Genomic DNA, 20898 nt, shown 5'->3' on the forward strand with positions numbered 1-20898 from the left:
TGAAACGTAATTGTACCGCGTCATTTTTTCTTCCAATAATTTTAAACTCAAAGTCTGCTTGGCATTGTTGTTGGTGATCAAATACCGAACTTTTATCCGAGCTGAGATGTTCTTTGAGGAACTCAGCTCAAAGAACATCTCAGCTCGGATAAAAGTTCGGTATTTGATCACCAACAACAATGCCAAGCAGACTTTGAGTTTAAAATTATTGGAAGAAAAAATGACGCGGTACAATTACGTTTCAAAGAGGCCATATTCATTAGCAAACAAAATCCTAAAATCAACAACCGCGCCGAAAGGGAAGAACTACGTCACCTAATCTACTAATCAACTGATCCAACAAAACCTCACAGCAATAACGCCTAACAGCACAGAAACTCAACAGCCGGCAGCCTCAAGCTAAACCAAAGAGCCACTTTAAAAAACCACTCACTGACTTCAACACCATTCGTCATAGCACATGACAAGGGAACTGTGTTCCGAAAGCTAGTGTAATTTGATATTGCCAAAAAGAACCCGCAGCATCAGGCTATAACAGATCGTTTGAATCTACACTGTGAAGTAAGCAACGATCATGCTGCTAAAAGCGAAACTCATTCAACTACATTCTTCTTTTAAATTTTGCATTTTCATCCAGATTCGTTCAATCATCAGTGACTTTGCTGTAACGATTGGTATTGCTGCGATGGTGGTCTTTGACCTTCTGATGGGTATCAACACTTCGAAGCTGATCGTTCCGGAGTCCTTTAGGGTGAGGCTTGTTTTTTGAACTGACAGGTGCAATGTCAGTTGGACCACTTCCAAAGTAGACTGCGGTACTTTTTGATTGCTTATAAATATAACACGCTGCCAGACAAATTTATAATTGGATACAAAATATTTCTTTAAAGAAATATTTCTTCAGAGAAATATTTTTACTATAGGTACAATAAACAATTTCCACCAGTTAACTTTTTGGGGATGCTTGACCCCTCCATTCTAATTCGTGGTAATTTTGTTGCATTGGGTAATAAGGGAAAAGCAAAGCTAATACAGAGTTACAAAAATTTACTGAAGAAATACTACAACAGATTTGCTACAGTGGTTAATATAAGGTTAAATATTTTTTCACGTCACAGAAAAATGTTTCTTTTCAGCCAACCAGAGAAGATCGCAAATGGTCGATAGATCCATTTGGCAAAAACCCGTGGTGGTCAGCTATAGTGGCCATCGCACCAGCCCTCTTGGCCACCATTCTCATCTTTATGGACCAACAGATCACTGCCGTTATTGTGAACAGGAAAGAAAATAAATTAAAGGTAGGCTGTGAAAAAATTTTGCATTGGCTTTTTGAAGACTTGATTGGTGGCACAAAACTTGAAGATTGTGAGTAGATGGTTGCTCAATGTTCATGGTAGCTCTAAGTTGCAGGTTGTCGTCTGACTCTCTACAGGAGCTATCGCCAGAATAAAGTAAGCCTACAAGTATTTATAGTAGAAGAAAAACGAAATGTAAATTTGGCTGATCAGAATAATTTCAAATTAACGAAGAAGTTTTAAGGCATAAACGAATTCTTTTTAGCGACATAAGATTGGATTGAGAGTTTTTTGGATCGTATTTTTTTTGCATCCGCTACACTAGCAGTGTGGAAATTCCCTTTAAATTATCATGCTTTACTTGCTCGGTGGATTAGTGGTTAGTGACTCCCCCTCTAGATGGAAAGACATGGGTTCGATATCCTGGATCATTCAATAACTGTCTCAATAACCATCCTTCCCGTGTCCATCCTGCAACAGAAGCTTCATCGCACAGATAGGCCTCATCAGTCATCTACACACTCATGCACACTGACCATAGCCTACACTAAAGCTTGATTCAGTATCATTTGCCATCTTCGGAAATGAAGGGCGAGCATCAGATCAAAAGTGGTATTTTATTACGTTGAGATAACTAGAAGTATTTTTAGGTTGTTAGAGAAAGTGTTGTTTTACAGAAAGGATGTGGGTATCACTTGGATCTTCTCGTGGTTGCCATCATGCTCATCATCTGTTCCGTGTTGGGTCTTCCCTGGTTTGTAGCTGCTACTGTGCTTAGCATCACCCATGTTAACTCCTTGAAAATGGAGTCCGAGACTTCCGCTCCTGGAGAATCGGCTAAATTCTTGGGAGTCCGGGAGCAAAGAGTCACAGGAATCATGATCTTCCTGATGATCGGATTATCAGTCTTCCTGACTCCCGTCTTAGCATACATCCCGATGCCAGTTCTTTACGGTGTGTTTTTATACATGGGAGTGTCATCTCTGAAAGGTAAGATGATGTTTTTGTCAAATTTGTGCTTGGGTAGACGTTGAATAAATTCGAGAGAGCATATTTTTGCGATATGCGATGTTTTTAATCAATTTTATTTTATTATAAAAAGAAACATTGTGATTTGTGCGCTTTTTCAAATTACTGCTTGATGCGAATAAAATGTTGACTTTTTAACCAGATCGTGTTTTTTTATTTTCCAGGAGTCCAATTCTTTGACAGATTGAAACTCTTTTTGATGCCTCCTAAGCATCAACCGGATTTCATCTATCTGAGACATGTTCCTCTTCCAAAAGTGTATCTTTTCACTGCCTTTCAGGGCACCGGATTAGTTATTTTATGGGTAATCAAGTCCACATCCCCCGTGTCTATCATATTCCCAATGATGGTAAGATTTTTAGGACAAATGTATCTAAATATGTATTTTATGGACAAGATACATGTTTTAGCTACGGTACTGCTTTTGTGTGTTTCCAGGTCGCAGCTTTGGTTGGAATCCGAAAGGCGTTTGATTATGTCATCTTCTCCCAGCAAGATCTGATGTGGCTGGATGATATTATTCCGGAGCTGACGAAGAAGAAGAAAGAGGATGCCCGTAAGAAAAAAGAGAAAGAAGAACTTACTGCTAAGGTAAAATTTTATAGCAACAATATTTTTGTAATCTGAAATCTTCATAAAATTGATTTTAACTGTTATGTTACGTTAGTCCAACGTGAAAAAGGTGAATATGTTACCAATTAAGTTCTAAACTCAATCATGGCTACCTAAAGATACGGCCTGATTTGTCATATTTTGCAGAAATTTTCAAATTTTGCTAACTTTTGGCGACTGTTTAAATGAATTTTTCTAAAATATATTTTAACGCTTTCTTTACTGTTTTCCCCAGATGACACAATAAGTTGTAACATCCTCAGATGCTGAAAAACAAAGAAAATTTGATTTCGAAGATTTTAGTCAGACTGTCAATTTTTCAATAACAGTCTGTTTCAGCATTTTTAAACTTACTTTTTCTCATTTGCTACTGCTTCCCCAAGGTAACAAAAAGCTTTTATATCATTAGAAGACAGCAAAAAGTAAAAAAAAAATAAAAAAATGTCAGTTATACACTAACAGTAGCTGCAATCAAAATCTGCAAAATGTGGCAAATCAGGCCGCATCTCCAGATGGCCATGACTCAATCAACCAAAAATGAACAATCTTTGACTGTCAAAACAGAATGCATCAATGGTTCCATACTTCCATATCATATTCTTTGTTTTTTCCATTTGCAAAATGTCCGTTTTGACAAATAGATTCAAAGAGACAATTTCTTCTAAGAATTCTTTTTAGAACAATTGGAACGTATGGTTTCCAAAAAGTACGTTTTGTCGTTATGCTTAATGTGCGCATCGCCATTTTTAAAACATGCAAATAAACAAAACAAAAAAGATTTTGATGTCTTTTCGCAGATGGCGTTACATTGTCCCGGGACAGTAGATGTCCCAATAAATGGAGGGAAGGTTTTGAAGATCCCTGTCGCTGGGCTAAAGTACAAGTAAGTACCTGGACCACAGCCAGCAAATTTTATCATCTTGAATTGAGACTTTTCAAGTGTAGCGCGAAACAATAAATGCTCAATTAGGTGACGCTATTAGTCTGTTTTGAAAAAAAAGTTGACTAGGTTCAGAAGAGCAGTTGCAAAGGACAAGCTTTCGTTTCTACGCGTCAAAACCACCAATAGTAAGCCAAATATCACCTGTCCTTAGTAGTTTTGATCAAAAGCCATCTTGCGGCATGCAAAAATGACTTTCAAAATTCGAATGCTGGTTTCACACGCACCGGTGTGGTTGACTCATTTTTTTGCTCAATTTCAGCCCGGATAGCTCCAATCGTGTAAATTTGAGTAAAGACGTATCGGAGACGGCAATTTGGAAAACACTGGCAAGCAACGAGCTGGGAAGTTCATCAGAGTTGCGAAATAGGTGAGATCTTAGGAGCAGAATGGTGTGAACGCCTAGTTAATCTAATCAAAAATATAAATGTGGACACTATTGCTAAACTCATGTTCAGCAAACGTTTCTAAAGCTAAACTGTTCTCATCTTCAGTAGGCTACTAGCCTATTAAATCATTGTAGTAGCATTGAGGATAAAAACAGGTCAGTTTTAGAAATGTTTGCTGAACATGAGTATGATGGTATCTACATTTTAGGCTCTTTATTATCTTTTTTGATTAGATATGATCTTGTTCTAATCTTCTCAGTCGCATGAGATCCGAAAAGCAGCAAAAAATATAATTTTCTTTTTATTGTTGCATTCAAATTTTTAAAATCGTTTTACTCTTAACAGATGTATTTCCTTTGGTAACAGTTTTGGGTTGTTCTTGGCTTGATGTGTTAAACCTTCACCATGAAATGCAAGTGTCTTCTTGTAGGTCAAAGAAATCAAAGCCTTCGGGCAGCCATCAGTCAACAAAGCAACATGGCTCAGAAAACAAGGAACTTTACCAGACTACAGCCATGACCACCGCGGCCGTAACTATTTGCATACCGGACGACGAAGATGAAGCCAAGGTGAAAAGAAACGATTTCGGTTTTGCAAACTAACGTTTTTTTAAACGTCGCAGCAACCTGTTGTTTACGCGATGGAGATTGGGTGCTTTTAGCATATATTGCACTGAAGTAAAAGTCTGACTTCTGACTTCTTTTATTAATCAGTTGATGCATTTGCCAATTTTAGCGTTTTGTGTTTTTTTTTAATGTAAAAATGTGGAGTAGTGTTGTATTTTTAATAAACATTGTTTGTGTTTTTCGTGATGCAATGTTTTGTCCGTCTTGCGTTAAGTTTTTTGTAACAGATTTTTGTTAAACTCAGCGTTAAACTTTTGAACATTTTCATCATGGTCAAAAAAGTTAATTGTACCATGAAAAGTTTTTATGAAATAATAATGGTCGTGGGTTTGCAGTTGTTAAGACAAAACGTTAAAGTTTTATGTCGTACAGTATTGTCAATTTAATTTATTTTCTCATTTCTCTGCACAAAGACCAACTTTTATTGAATTGTATCAAAGAGCAATTTAAGTGATAGTCTATGTTTTAACGTGAAGCAGACTCTGACTTTCCTGCAGTCGCCAGCTTGAATGAGTGCCATTCACTAATTAAACAAACAAACATTGCTTTGTGAAGTAATTGCCAAATGCCAATGCATTTTTGTGATTTCATAAGCTGCAGCATGATTGTCTTATCGCTGCAATCATGAATGCAAGTTTGAAGTCGTTTTCGTTTTCTCCAAGTCAGCCAACTTTTTATGCATCGCCTTTTTGTAAATGAAATAAGGAGGAACCCCTCCTTACTGTATATTCATATCAATGTTATTTTTTTTAAACTCATTTTCGTTTTAAGGTTAGGTGATGATAAAACTTGCCCTTTATAGATGTTGAAATAACGTCTGGACTTGCCATAAGTCATGTAGCCTAAAATGCTGACAGCCTGAAGGTTGTAAGTTCCTTCAGCTTGCATTACCGTGCCCATTGAAGTTACCCGCACTGTTCAATAACTTCAGTCTATTTCCAACTGAACATGCAAAAGCAAAATATCAGGTTAAATCATTGTATTTTTTGTAATAAGTTGGCTAATGATGGAGATTTGGCTTGGCAAAAATAATACCCACTGACAATTTTTTTGCCTCCAGACAACATCCCTTCCAGATGCCGGTTATTATCATGTAGCCTATTTGGGTTTTCCATTACAATTTATAAATTAAATGCTAAGGTGAGGGATTAACAAATGGAACTTGTGCAAATCCTACCCCACTTGTCATTAGGTGGTGAAATAACGTTTCAATGTTTTTATGATGATGATATCGACAACTAACGTGTTTGCACAAAAAATGATCATCACTATCATCCATTTGTGCCATCTTTGGCACTTGTCCTCGTTAGCAGCAGGGAGCCGCCAGTTTTTACAGCCCCTTTGCCATGCTTCCTGGTCGTCCACACTACTCGATTTCCTTGTACTAATGTCTTATCTCACCAACTCTGTCCATCACTTTTTTAGTTTGCTAACTTTCTTCGGCTGCACAAAAGTCTTCTTTGCCATCGTCAAAGCCTGGTCATTAGTCATGTGTGCTACATGACCATAACCACGCAAATTGTAGCTTCAGAGAAACTAATGGCTGTTTTGTACTTGAGTCATTTCTGGGATTCTTTCGTTCCTAATTGTTTTTTTTCAAAGTTTTTTCACACATCATTTGAAACATTTCTCAATTCTGGTATTTCCATCCTGTTTATAGCCTACCCTCAATTCCTCTGGCCTATCCTTCGGTTCAGAAGCACACTGTTTTTAACTTTTGTAGGACAACTCTGTTCCTCACAGAATCTCAGGCACTTTTTTCCGTCCAGTTTTATGTTTGCCATTAAAAAATGTTGCACTTTTCCATCCGTACTTGAGGTATAAGGTAGGAAATGGTATTTTTGCAAGTTGATGTAACGAAGGGACAGTCGTTATGAATGGACGTGTCTTTCGTTTATCTTCCCTTGACAACGTTTGCACTTGGAAGTTTTTTCTTATCAGGCTTTCACTTCTGCTTGTGAAGCTTTAGTAAAAGCCTGGCAATACAAAAATTGTTTCGACGAAAAACGCCTTTGTCTGGTTTCGCTTGATGACATCTCCAGTACCGTAGCTAATTAAACTTAGGCCAAGTAGCTTACATTTCCTTGTATCATTTTATTTGCTCTGCCAACATTTTTGCTAAAAAGAAGTAAATCTATGTTTACTTTTGCTGAAGTTTTTTTTTGTATGTAAAAGAAAATTATTTTCAAATTATCTTGCAAGTCATCAACGCGGTTTTGTTTTCTATCACTCCAGTTTCGCTTCCCCTGCAACAAGTGTTTTCTTATATTAAGGGTGAGTCACACTGATACTCCTGCTTACTAAGACTCGGTGCTAATTGTATTACCCGTTAGTCAATTGTGTCAACTTCTACCCAAGTCAGCAAATTCCGTTCTTTAGAAGTGTGTAAAGAACTGGTTTTGCTAGCTGGGGTGCATGAAGTTTCTCTTCGCTTGTTCAATATTTATTTGTTGAAGTGTCCTAGCAGCTTCGAATAGTCATCCTTTGATGTAAGGCGGCTGAGATATTTCCAGTGAGCAAAAGTTGTAAAAATGGTCTTTTGCTGGCCGGGTTCCTGTAATTTACGCTTTGCGTAGGAACGTAATAAAGCGTTGTAAAGCAAAACGGATGAGTACAAAGAGTAAATTCTGTTGAGGTTTCAAGGATGTCAATTTGAGCAGAACTATCCTGACAAAAGGTCATAACTTTGTGTTGCTTGATTTGAGTCACCGGAGCGCAGCATTTCCCAGTCGGAGCATGGAGCTGTTTGTTTTATCTTCCCAGTTCGAGTTTCTAATCTTTTGCGGGAGGCTAAAGAGCAGAACTTCGTTTTGAGACCAGATGTGTCTTCAATTCTAGAACAAGGTCCTATCCAGTACTACGCAATGTATAGATAGAAGGGGGTAGCCTATATTGTATACCTGGTACTTGGTAGTGATTATCATCATCATAATCCATCGTCGGTTTGCTCCCCACTAGTGGGGGTGGCCGATTGTTTCCGCGCAGCAATTGTTTTAATCCCTTTCACCCTGTCCCTGGAGAAAAGGGAGGGATATTCATGTGAAGGCGCGCTAGCTTGGTTTTCAAAGACTTTGCAACGTAGCCTAAGTTCCAGTAGTTGCGGTAGGTGGAATACTCAGCAAGCGTTTTTGTTACCGGTCTATTCGCTCACAAGGAAGTTTGTTGATTGGGCAAGCAGAAGACGCCGGCATAGATGAAACTGCGTGCGTTGGGGATTTTGGTTGATCATTTTAATATACGTGGAATAGGATGGAGCCTTGTGGGTTGCACTACACAGAGATACTATGCAATGAAAGTAGTGCACAATTAAAGATTGAAATAGGCTACCTAACACTAAACTTATATCTTTGTAATGCAAATGGTTAAGTAGTGAAAACAGCTATTTTTGACTTCCTGAAAGTATAAGCGACAGCATTAAACACACCTCGGATCTTCAATTCAAAGATAAAGGCCCGCCCAGTTAGCTCAGTGGTTACGCGCTCGACTCCAGATCAAGTGGCGCTGGTTCGGCTTTCGGTGTGCGTTTGAGCAACGCGTACAAGGACTGCTCTCCATTTAGCGGCACCTAGTGGATGGCATAATTCCCCGCCAACAACACTTCAACAATCGAAAACTTCACGGTCAATCTCGGTAACCGGCTCTGCATCAAACGCCTCTACAAGTATGCGAAACTACCAGAAATAACCAATCAAGGCTTTGTCAGTCCGAGGATAAAGATTCTAAACCAACCATAAAGTAAATTAGCTTCAACGTAAAAAATTAAATAAATGAAAAACATTTGGTGAAGTCAAAATGCAGTTCAAAAACATCAAGTCTCAAGTTTATTATGAATGCACAATCGTTTCAGCGTGATCAGGCATTTCAATGTCTAAAAAGGATACCAATTTGTTAAGGAAATGTTAAATTAGAATAACCACAGAACAATTTGAAATGCAATAATATGGCAAGAAATCTTCAAGAGTGTTAATTGCTGAAAATGTTTGAAATAAATTTTAAATTCAAATACAATCAGTTTAATTTTCCTAAAAAATATTTTTGAAATTTTTATTGCAGTGCGATGATTACCGAAATATGAGAAGTATCCATCGCTTATTTCAAAACGATTAGGCTGGACTGAAAAGTGAACCACGACTTCCTGATCAATAGCCATGTTTCGTTTGCAAACAAATAAACCAGCCACAAAATAAATACCAAGTCAATAACAGAATTTTGTTCTTTTGACCAGTACTCATGTACAACGTTACAACATCATAATTCGCAGAAAATATGAAATCAAATTACAGCAGGTACTCAAAATGCATATATTTTTACACTTTAATCATTCACTCAGTGTTCTGTACTTTAGTTAGCATTGTTTTCACCAGTGACGTGAACATCTGACAAACGATCAAAAGGTCGCCGGTTCGACACCTACAAAAGGTACGTGTTTGCCTCTTGCCAAGACATCCCAGTGACATGCTAAGATTTGCTTCCCGTCCGTTCAAATAATAATTTAACTGCTAGGCATCAGTATGGACACAGTAAAAACAATGCCACCTTATTTTGAATAATATCACAGTCATCCAAAGCAGGTCAAACGTATTAAATTATTAGCAAACTGTTATCATACAATAAAGGACATAATACCTTGGTGCGGAAATCAAACATCTCAAATAATTAATGATTGCAATAGCGGGTTAGGTAATTGTTTAGATGCAACGTTATGAGGAGCAACAAGAAATTAGGTTGCAATTGGGTCGAAATGTAACGGATACCACAACGTAATGTTTTTCAATAGACTACTTTGAAACAAAAGGACATACTTGTTGTTAGTTGTAAAGTTAAAACGTTTCAACGTGATATGACGTTACTATAACATAAAATGTGGTTTGTTTTATGAGCTTCAAAACCATTCAAATTACTACCTGAAGAAAATTCCTGAAACGCTTGCATAGCTGATGATGAAAACGCAATTTCAAAAAACCAAACACACCAGTGAAATACCATGTTGTGCATACGTTGGTACAGAGCATGCAGGTAACGCCTTTGCATTGCGTATGCCGCTACTGCGTAAGCAGCTACGTCACAGGAAACAATGGATAGCAGAAATATGTTGAGATTCAGAATTGGTGGGCAAGTCAGTCTTGCACAAAACAAATCATCACTTTTCTGTGGGTTGCACGTCGTGTATTTTCTTGGCAAGCGTTTCTTGGTACAACAAAACAAACGCTAAAATAGCATAAAACAATGTTGTAATGCTATTTTTTAGACAAGTTACAGTACCTAAAAATGCGCCACATTGCAACATACAACAGAAAGTGCAGAATCAGTCATAACATGATGGGACATATGACGTAGACACCACGTGATATACAAAAAGCATGTGACTTCATGCTGAAGACAAATCTAATGGATGAATGAGGAGGTACCCAACTAGAAAAAATAGTCTTTTTTTACCATGAAACAACGTCTGCAGACGTCATATCAATGTAAAAAAGACTCGGTTTTATGACTGGGTAAATCTGGTTGCGAGGACAAGTGGGCCTACTCTATTACGTAATTGCCAACAACTGAAGCCAAATCTTTGTAACATAATGTAACCTAATTCCTGTGAAATCTGAGTGAAGTTATTGAAGTCATTTCCACCATTTAAAAGCTGTTTAAACATCATAAAACGACGTGAATGTAATTTAATATCCTCGCACTAAAATTTGATATTTTGTGACGTGAAAGAGAATACATTACTTAACGAATTAAATGACCTTTTGCTCATTTGCCACTGGACTTTGTATTTTTAGAAGGTTACGAAATGCCATCTGTTAATTACAACGAACCCAAGCCACATCATTACTTCGTAAGCACATTTTCTTGGATTTAAAGACGTCAGGCTATAAACGTCACCAAAAAGCTGATCTTGCAAGTAAAAGGGCAAGTGTCCAATTATACAACGATCAACTGTACCACAAAGACTGCTTTTAGCGAGGAAATTTTGGTGTTAGTTGATGATGTACTTTTTACATAGACAGCAAATCAGTTATGTTTTACATTGAATTAGTGTCTGGTTAGTTTACACGAAGAAACAGAATCTTTGGATTGCAACACCACCCAATTACGGGTGGAAACAAGACTTTGCATAGACCAAGTTTGCAAAATTTGCCATTTTTACACCGTTTCAAAGTCCAGGGATGTAGAAATGGCAACGTTGGCTACTGGGTGTTAATCAAAAATTTTGATATTTCGAGAGAAAAAAATTAGAAAAATCATAAAAAGCAGAAGAAAATAACACTAACAAACTGATATATTTACAGAAATTTACAGAAATATAATGAAAAACAGCTTCTAAGTTTTTTGGATCACGAATTCATGCACAAAAACTGAGGTAGAACGAAAAAATCAACACGGACTGAAATCAATCAAATAAAATGACACAAGAAATACTGCTATCGCCAAACCAAAAAGACGTCCTCAGACATTGCATTAGTGTTAAATGACTACTAGGTCGGCTGGTTTTTAGCAACGCAGTTTCGGCACTAAAACACATTACATGCTCGATTGTAACAGTTGTATTGGAGAGGTAATGAAAATTGGCGCACGTTTTACATCGATTTAACGTCCGCAGACGTTGAATCAATAAAAAGACCAGATTTTATTAGCTGGGATAACTATGCTACGGAAATTATTTTGCACTAGGTGTAATATTATGCTAGTAAACATCTTAAAGACGTAGAAAAATTAATAATTAGGGACCACTGGGTGGTTATAGAACATTTTGTCTAATTCCATTTGAGAAACAATCCACGCCCAGAAAAAAAAGCTGAACAACATTGAGTTTGCTTTACAAGACCCACGTTGTAAATTAATTGACAAACCCTTTCAAAATTGCATCTGAGATCAGCCAGGTAAACTAATTGCTCTTGCTCAGCTCAGAAAAAACAATGCAGAACGCCATAGGGAAAGACGTTGAGTTAATATAAATAGAAAGGAGATTGGTAACACGGTTGCAAATTATAAACTACCAGGAACTAACAGTTGTAATGTGGCATCAATTGAAGTTAAAAATCAAGCACTTTAGCCCTTGATTTTTCTCGGGTTACCCAAAGCAATGCTGAAAGAATTAATCCCCAATCTTCTCATAACCCTGTCGGGTGTTTTCATCTTGCTCACTATCGAAATGGCATTGAATCTCCTCCAAGCTTCTTCCTTTAGTCTCCGGAAGCAGAAGGACTCCATAGAAGACAGAGGCTAGACAGATTCCTCCAAAAAGCCAAAATGTCCCTTGCGTGGTTATCAAGTTCTGAGATAAATTAACTTTGTGTGTGAGATATTTTTAAAGCTTTTTTTAGAAAGGGGCGCGACAAAAATCGCATCCCACCGCTCTTATCTTTTTAAGCTAAAAATTCATCAGCGTTTGTCTTCGTTTTGCATGACAGGAGCGGTCATACGTCAGCATGAAAAAAAAACAACCAAGCATGGATTCAAACTAATAACCTCTCGAGTTTCGAACCAAGAGAAAACACGCTGCAATAAACAAGACAAACAGTTTGTTGCTGATTAAAACCGGTATTTTCTTTCGGTGGCCAGTGGCCTAAGAGCTTGTGAGTACAAACGTTTATTGAAATGTCGTCTTCTTAACATCTTGCAGACCATGTGCAACACACTTAAAGAGCACGTATTTTTAAAGCAATATCGGAGAAACGAGCTCAATTATGCCAATGATGTAGCAAACGTTTAAGGGCAAGCAATTCGCTTAGCGTCACAAATTGTTGTTTATTAATACGTCACTGTACCAAGCCGGCTAAGAATTTACACTGTGCCAAGCTTCATTAAAGGAGTCTGGTGTCAGCGAGCTGACAAATGCAGATCAGATCAGAAATAAACTGAAAAACATTTCAGTTAGCTTTTAAATAACATCATTGAAGCCTAAAAGTGGGACGCATGGTTTGACGTAGTATAATGCGTTTTAAACGTGACGATTGCTGATAGTTTACGATTAAACTTTAATTGCAACTACATCAGATAATTGATTACTGTAATCTACCTAGATCCCTATTAAAATAATTCAATGAACAGCAAATTCAATGACTAATGTTTCAAACGTATGGCTGCAATGACAAGCATGTGGAAGTGGGAAAATTGCAGTAACTACTGCAGGTTATGTCCAAGCCCTAACCTCTGTAAACTTGAAATAAAAGAAATTTATTTCATTACAGAAGTAAAGTGCAGAGTCCAGATATTACAACATGAAACTTGTACACCGTACAGAGCCAGAACTTGCCTAATGGTGTAGCAAACATGGATTTGATAAGATGGACAAAAAGAACCTTGCAATTAAACGTTTATGTTAGTTTACGTTGAATATACGTGCACGCAGAAACGATAGCGAGTTCTATTCTTGCATTTCAAAACAATGCAATCAAGAAGTAGCCAAATTATACATAAATATGCGTCGTACTCGTACCTGTACGTCATTAAATTCTTTCGTCACAATAAAGCAAAACAAAAGATTGAACATAGTAGCGATTCCGCCACACTTTCCCTTGGCTCGTAGTGGTAACAGCTCCACCATCAAAAGCCACGGCAAGGGACCAAGACCGATGGAAAAGCTCGCCATGTAGGTCATCAAGCTACCAAGAGCTAACCAAGACAAGTTGTCTGCAAAAAAAAATGTTGCTTTGCAGTTGACGGAATGTGAAACTGATGCAAAAGAATTCATATCTTACAGCTCACCAGCCAAAAAATCAATTCTTTTTTGCATTGATTCAACGTCAAAATCAAAAAAACTTAAACGTCTGAAGACGTAAAACCAATGCAAAACGGACCGATTTTCTGACTTAACCACAAATTGAAACCAGTGTCAAATATCAAAATAACCCATAACATTTCCAAAAGACAAACCACTCAGACAGCAAAATCCGTCCTATTTACATTGATTCAACGTCTGCAGACGGATTTTGCTGTCTGGGAAGTGATGAAGAAATAGGAGTTAACAATTTGTAGGTGGAATCTTCAAGCAAGTCAACAAACAAATCTATCAACTTCATTATAATGGTAGAGAAGGGACAACAACATGTAAAGCCTCTTAACTGAATTATTATAATCGCTGCCATAGTGGTTTATTTACTCTCTCCTGGCACCTTTTTTAACTCCGCTCAAAATGTTTTGTTAGTAATCAGCGCATTTCTGGTAACTATGTTTGCCAGCTGTTGTTTTTTTAACTTTGATTCAACGTTGAATAAATACAAAAAGGATGGCGTTTTGCTGGCAGGACCACGACAGTGACATAACCACAGCTCTGCTTTGCAATTAACAAAATAAAGTTTTTCTTTTGAATCAACGTCACTAGACGTTGAATCAACGTTATTTGGACAAAAGAGTTGAATGAAATAGCCACTCCACGAAAAAGACTAGTTTTCCAAAATAATTGGAACTTGTGCAGTTCCAGAACATAAAGCTTGCAAATGGTAAAAAGTAGTTAACAAAACTGACCATCGAAGGAAAACACAGCCATTCCTCACTTTCGCATGTGCACATTAGCAAATGAGCCCTTTTAACATTGGTACCACGTCTAGACGTTGTTTCAAAGTAAAAAGGACCAATTTTGTTAGCTGGGGCATCAGTACTCCCAAGAGGCACAGAAGGTCGAAACAGCGGCGCCGTCGGCAGATATTGTTCTTCATCAAAATTAGTTCCTCGGCGAACTAGTCTCCAACTGCATAGCTCACCTTGATGCCCAGAAGCTTTGAGTTGAAAGTAAGTCCCAAAAGCAGCCATGCTGATGCACATTGCAACCGAGCTCACCGTCCACAAGACTTTGCGGCCTGTAGGGTTAGGTGTGTGTGTGTTGTTAGTAAATTTGAACTGATACGACGTTATTTTACATCAAATAAACGTAACTTAATGCATGCAAAGACTGCGCTTCGGTTAAACCGAACCCAGAGTTGACCGAGCAAACGACACACAGCACCAGCGATTGAATAGCTTTTAAACTTGGACGTTGTATTCAAAAGTAAATCTTGTCTTGATTTTCGATGTAGCACGCAGATAACACACACTGTGGTCAAATTTAGGGTAGTACGTACAGCAAGATAGGTCTAACAAACAAGATATGGTGCATGTTTGGAGAAGAGCTTCATTAGAGCTACAAAATTAAACGTGTAACTATTTATTTCAAAATATCATACTGTACAAGCAAACAAGGCCGTTAAAAATGTAACAGGTCATGGTTTAATGTTTTTAGTTTATTTTAACGCATTGGCTGACCAAATGGCCTCTTTAAAATATGAGTTAGGCTATGATAGGCAGCAGATTATGTATATTTCGCTTGTATTGAACAAAAGAAATAGTCACAGTAAGCGCTTTTCAAAACGCCACAAACGAATGAATGATACATTGAAAAACCATTGAAATACATAACCTTAACGCACCGGCCAGAGTAAGTGGGTGTTTTGTGAAACCTAAAACCACAAAACAAGAAACAACATATCCACAACAGTTGTTTAACCTTACCTGTTCTATCAACAAGGATGCAAGAAATTAATGTAAAGATCACTTGTATTCCGGCCACCAATATAAGCGAGGTATGGAGTTGTGCGGCAGTTTTAAAGCCAGCTTCCTAAACAAAGACGATAAAGATAATGAATGTGTTTTCAATTAAAGCTCAATTTTCACTTAGCACACAATTAACTATGAAACAACGTGGTAGATTAAAAGTCGTCGTCGTCGTCGTGTGAGCGTCTGGGGCCGAGAGTCTATCCTTTTATTAAAAGTGAAATGAGTTTAATGGTCGAGCAGTGAGGATTATGCAAAAGAGAAAATGCATAGTAAACATTGACCGCATTTCAAGACACAAGCAAGTACTCTGGGTGAGTATCGAACCGACGTTGTTCAAGCGTTGGGAAATTGCTCACACCACTAGGTCACGTAGCCAGCAATGAAAGCATTACGTCTCGGTTTCGGAGTCGTTAAATCTTTCATCATCTCTTCCTGATGGGGCATCCGGAACTTCACTCAACCTCAATCTAGACGCAGTTTCTATTCAGGAAAAGCTACAACGGTACGACATGCCAAGACACAGCAAAATTCGTCGTTTTTACATTGAATAAATATAGCATATAATATTCTACATAGCATATGATAAAATAAGACAAGACTCGATTAAAGAGGTGAAACTGTTCCACGCTTCGAAACGAGAAAGGTAATTCTGTACCTCGAATATGCTTTGAGAATAGAACATGATGCAATTGATTCCGCTGAACTGCTGGAAAAACATTGTTCCTAATGAGAGGAGCAGTGGCGTTCTTATTGACCTGCTCGTCACCAGCTCTGCCCATGTGGCCTCGGTGAAGTTTGCAGCAGCGCATTCGTGTAACTGCCGCAGTTCATCCTCGATATCAGCCTGTTGAGTGTTGAGGGTAAAACAAGTTTTAGATCGATTATCATTTTATTCCATTGTACGCCACTAACGCACTCGTAACATATCTACTGCACCAGGTACCACATGCAACATAAGTATGTACCGCACCAGATGCCAACTTACTACGCCAGGAAAATGTGATGAAACCTTGTAAGAGTCAACACAAACGAATGAGGTTCATGCCAGTAGATAGCATGCCCACAACACCGATGATATTTCATTATTCTACTGCAATGGTGATTTTGGTGAAGCTCGGACTGCGCTAGATCAAACCACAAAAAAATATAGGGGCGTGTAGTTAAGCAAAAACAATTAACCTAATTATTTAAGTTCATCGATGGAAATGTATATATTGTATGTACAGTATATTCATATTGAAAGCATAGTTCAGATTGTCAATCTCGATCAATGCAAAATGTACTAACGTTTCCCAGCTAGCAAAACACGTCATTTTTACATTGTAAATGTAAAAATGACAAATCTTGCTGTCTGGATTGTAGATAGTCAAGTATGGCATATGGCAGGATGAAGCTTTAGAAAAGACTTTCATTTTCAGGCTAGGACATAACGTTGCCACAATTACCAACACTTGCTACAGATTGAAAATTCATGTTAAATAGGACAGTCTGGCCTAATCCTATGGTGAGAAAATACACAAAAAACATAAACTAAATAAAGAGATGAAATGGTTGGGTACTTCTCCCATTCTCCCAAGATAAAAGTAAACTGACTGTCGACTAATCTCAAAGTTACGTTTTGTCATATTACAATCCCAACTTGCTACAACAACAAAAAAGTAGTGTTTTTCATGGTACAACTAAGCTTGTGAAGGTAACATCTTTTGGTACCTTAAAGATATGATGAAACATACAACCAATTTTTATAAAGATTCGTCAGTCAGCACGACTGGTATTTTCATGTTGCTAGAAAGCGGTGGCATCTAGCATACAGGATGTTAAAAAGTTTTGAGACAAAAACAACGCAGTGAATCATAGGTCATGTGAAACCATAAGTGAACCAACAGTCAGTTTGCAACATTGTTTCCTGCCAATTGGCGTTGTTCGGTTAATTAGAATCATCAAACATTGTTTTCGGAGAAAAACATAAATTTCAAATCTGTTCGACAGTAAAAGCTTATTGTGAAAAGCATCAAATGTTTTGATTTGCATATTTTTGGGGGTTCTTCAGCAAATCACCTTCGCAGCTCTCCCGTGATTTTGGTAGACCTAATATGCGCCATTTTGTCGAAAATGACTTTTTTGCATTTTTCTACGTTTAAAGACTTCATGCATCTCCTGACAAAAATTTGTGCTCTAATGTAGTATCATATGGTTTTCGAGATAATTGGTGGGTAAAACCTAACATATTCTAATCTGTGCAAGAATAATTTTCTGAAACCTAACATATTCATCTACTCCAATCACGTAACAGGATATCGTCACGTGACAGCCATAATTTCAGAAGCAATTGCAGCAGGCTATTTCACAACATCTTACATCTCTTGAGTTGCATGAAGCGGATTTAAAAGCGTTTGATAAAGTAGATTGGGCGAAAATGTTGTCAAGCACTAAGTAAGCTTAATTATGTAGGCTAGCCTAAAAATGTCCATCCGAACACACTAGCTTTTCTTTTCATTAAATGCCGTATCATTTACGTCTCGCCGATCAGTTTGATTTTTCGTAGCCTACTGGTGTATAGGCTACTGAGGGCTTAGTTGACTTTACGGTACGCTAAATAACTTAGCTTGCATATGATTATTAAGATTTTAAAGCAGAGGCCCGTGAGTACGCTACTCAGTGTGTTTGGTCATTTTTAATCAACCGTCCCAGATGCTGTGCAGCCAATGTAGTACGGTAGCCTTAAATCAGGGGTGACGAACTTTTTTGCGGTCGCGGACCACTTTGTCAATTACACATGAGTTATCGGGCCACACAACTTAGCGCTTGTCAAAATTCTATGACGTCATAGATTGGAATCGACCAAAAATACAAGGTGAAGTTGGTAAATAGTGTTAACAACTTTGCCTTATAGCTTTCCCATTTTCTAACTTTAAACCCTGAAAGTTAGTGTTTAGGGCAAGAAAATAGCAAAGGAAAGGTGTACCAGTGAATGCATAAAACAGCTTTGAGATGTCTTTTGTCTTTAATGCATGAGCGATTGTCAAATCGTTTTGCGGGCCTCACAAAACTCTTTGACGGGCCGCATGCGGCCCGCAGGTTCGTCACCTCTGCCTTAACTGAAGGTATGGTTATTAAGTAGGCTACCAGCAACTAATTTTGAATCAGCGATAGCCTTTAACCTAGCAGGCTTTTGTGATATCAGCAAAGTCATCTAGAGATTACAGTGATGAAATGATACACAGTTCTGAGAGAAATCCAGAGGCTTACCGGTACTTTAGGTTTGATTTAGGCTTACAAAGCCAACATAGTGTGGTCAAAGTTAACATTTAGCTTATATGAGGCTTTATCATACAAAAACATAACATTAAATAAGCCAATAAGGCGGTTAAAGTCAACATCAAAAGTATATATTAGGTTTTATCATACAAACATAATACTTTTTTTATAACTAGTTATCTGGCAAAACCAAATATAAGCCATATTTTAATAAACAAACAAAAACCTGGCTCAAATTTCATTCTTAAAAATTTTGTTTGGTTGTCCGCTCCAGCCTTCCAAAGGTCAACTTCGAGTGTTTTACCTTGTTAATTTTACAGCTATAAACACAAAAAGTCGTTTATCTCGAAAACTTGAAAATGGCGGATATTAGGTTGTGACAAATCACGGGAGAGCTGTTGCAACAAGAAAAGACATATTTAGAGTTTAAACAACTGCAGATATATAATTCATCGATTGTTGAAGTATGGCTAATAATAGATAGTCTGATTAGTGCTTAGTGCTTACAAAACATTTGAAAATTCTTCGTCTTCGAAAACTGTACGAAAAAGCTGTAGCTTTACAATGGGGTTGTGCGACAGGATACCACGAAACCACTAGCGGCGGTACAACTGGGTCCTTCTAGACGAGAACTAGCCTTGCGCAACATATAGACGATGCGTTGTACAGCGCTTGGTTATACGTGGGCGAAAGAATAACTTAAAATATGATTCGGATATGCATTGTAGTTATCAAAACATGTTTGTTTTTAGAAAGTTGGAACGAAGAGTGATATAAAAATAAAGAAAACATCTCATAAAGTTGCAAAAGTGCTTGTAATTAACTAAGTGTACAGTAGGGAGGGCCGTCAGAAACAGATCGCTTAGCAACCAGAGTTTCTTAGGAGGTTTGTCGAGTAAATGGCGAAATCGAAAACCATTTTTTAATTGAACGCCAGGAAGACGGTACACAACACGGACCTAATCGGTAAATCACCCCATTCCAGGGATATTGCCAGGGTTGCCATACCGTCCTTATTTCTAAGATTTGTCCTTATTTTGAAGAACTCTATCTTAGAAAATATTACTGTCCTTATTGCTAGGAAATGTCCTTCTTTTTGATTTGAGTCCTTATTTTCAACAATTAGTGAATAAACTTAGCAGAATGACAGCCAAATCCCCACTACAGTAAAAGTAAACCTAGACCTGAGTTGTCGTGAGATGCACAAAGTATTTTTTTACGAACAATGAGTTGCTGGAACACATTGTTTCTGGCAAACAATATGGCATGTGATATATAATGGCTCGTATAAATGCTGAGATTTGTTCAAAAACGTTTGTTTTATTTTGTATGAAAATTTAATTTTTCTGTTGTCCTTATTTTGGGGTCCATGTCGATGGCAACCCTGGATATTGCAGAGGCGTATATTCAGAGTGTGTGCTCCGCACACCCATCAAACATGGTTGATTCATCAATCATCATACAGTTAAACATGCAAGTAGGCTACTTGGTAGCCTATATAAATGGTTGTATGCAAGTAGCCTATAAGTACTTGGTAGCCTATATAAAAGGTGGTGGCAGGGTATGCAAGTTTCACTATCCAACAAAAGTGCAGAGACAAATTTTTGAAATGGCAGACAATGTTAAGGAGACTGTTGTGAAGGAAATTAAAGAATCTGGCTTGTTCAGCATTGCAGTGGATGAGTCCACTGGAGTTCGATCTTGTGCACAGATGCTAGTTTACGTCCATTACAAAATAAAAGATGACATTAAAGAAGAGTTTTTATTTAATGTCATCAAAAGACAAATGCTTTGAATCAAAAGGCAATGCTTTGAATCGATTATTTCAGCTAAGAAGAGAAGTAAAGGCATTTATGCAGCATAAAATTGATAGTGAAATGCAAAAGAAGCAAACTGCCAAACAAATCCAAAAACAAAATGGCATGATTGAAAAAAAATTGATTGATGTGATGAATGCTGATAATTTTGAAGAAAATCTTGCTTATTTAACTGACATGTTTACGGAGTTAAATCATCTCAATTTATTATTACAAGGAAGGGACAGCACAATCATAGACTTCAAGGACATTATTAAAGGATTATAGCTTCAAAAACTGCTCTGTCTCCCTCTCTGCCTGTCACCACAAGTCGATACCTTGTCATGCAATGTGTTCGAAAAGCCTGTTTACTTATTTGCTTTTATAGCCACAGCAACGTTAATCAAGCCTAAAATGTATCAA

General features: G+C 37.6%; 2 protein-coding genes across 3 annotated transcripts in view; one reads left to right on the forward strand and one right to left on the reverse strand.

Annotated features, from left to right (window-relative positions):
* LOC145768491 (electroneutral sodium bicarbonate exchanger 1-like) overlaps positions 1 to 7489 on the forward strand; it is a 33678-nt gene extending 26189 nt beyond the window's left edge. Inside the window, exons 20-27 of the mRNA XM_082579996.1 lie at positions 638 to 751; positions 1137 to 1298; positions 1973 to 2285; positions 2489 to 2673; positions 2763 to 2915; positions 3734 to 3819; positions 4139 to 4246; positions 4696 to 7489. Coding sequence (XP_082436122.1) covers positions 638 to 751; positions 1137 to 1298; positions 1973 to 2285; positions 2489 to 2673; positions 2763 to 2915; positions 3734 to 3819; positions 4139 to 4246; positions 4696 to 4867 — 1293 coding nt within the window. The 3' untranslated portion in view covers positions 4868 to 7489. The remainder of the gene's footprint in view (positions 1 to 637; positions 752 to 1136; positions 1299 to 1972; positions 2286 to 2488; positions 2674 to 2762; positions 2916 to 3733; positions 3820 to 4138; positions 4247 to 4695) is intronic.
* A 1201-nt stretch (positions 7490 to 8690) lies between these two features.
* The window catches only part of LOC145769366 (solute carrier family 2, facilitated glucose transporter member 8-like), a 30023-nt gene continuing 17815 nt past the window's right edge, over positions 8691 to 20898 (reverse strand). The window contains exons 8-12 of one of the 2 annotated variants that reach the window (XM_082580981.1): positions 16077 to 16265; positions 15377 to 15482; positions 14593 to 14688; positions 13329 to 13522; positions 8691 to 12164 (exon numbers count right to left, since the gene is read on the reverse strand). In XM_082580981.1, the coding sequence (XP_082437107.1) occupies positions 11985 to 12164; positions 13329 to 13522; positions 14593 to 14688; positions 15377 to 15482; positions 16077 to 16265 (765 nt within the window). In that variant the 3' untranslated portion in view covers positions 8691 to 11984. The remainder of the gene's footprint in view (positions 12165 to 13328; positions 13523 to 14592; positions 14689 to 15376; positions 15483 to 16076; positions 16266 to 20898) is intronic. The other variant, XM_082580982.1, reaches the window with a different exon arrangement.

This window comes from Aplidium turbinatum, chromosome 4 (genome assembly GCF_918807975.1).
Source record: "Aplidium turbinatum chromosome 4, kaAplTurb1.1, whole genome shotgun sequence".
Lineage (NCBI taxonomy): Eukaryota > Metazoa > Chordata > Ascidiacea > Aplousobranchia > Polyclinidae > Aplidium > Aplidium turbinatum.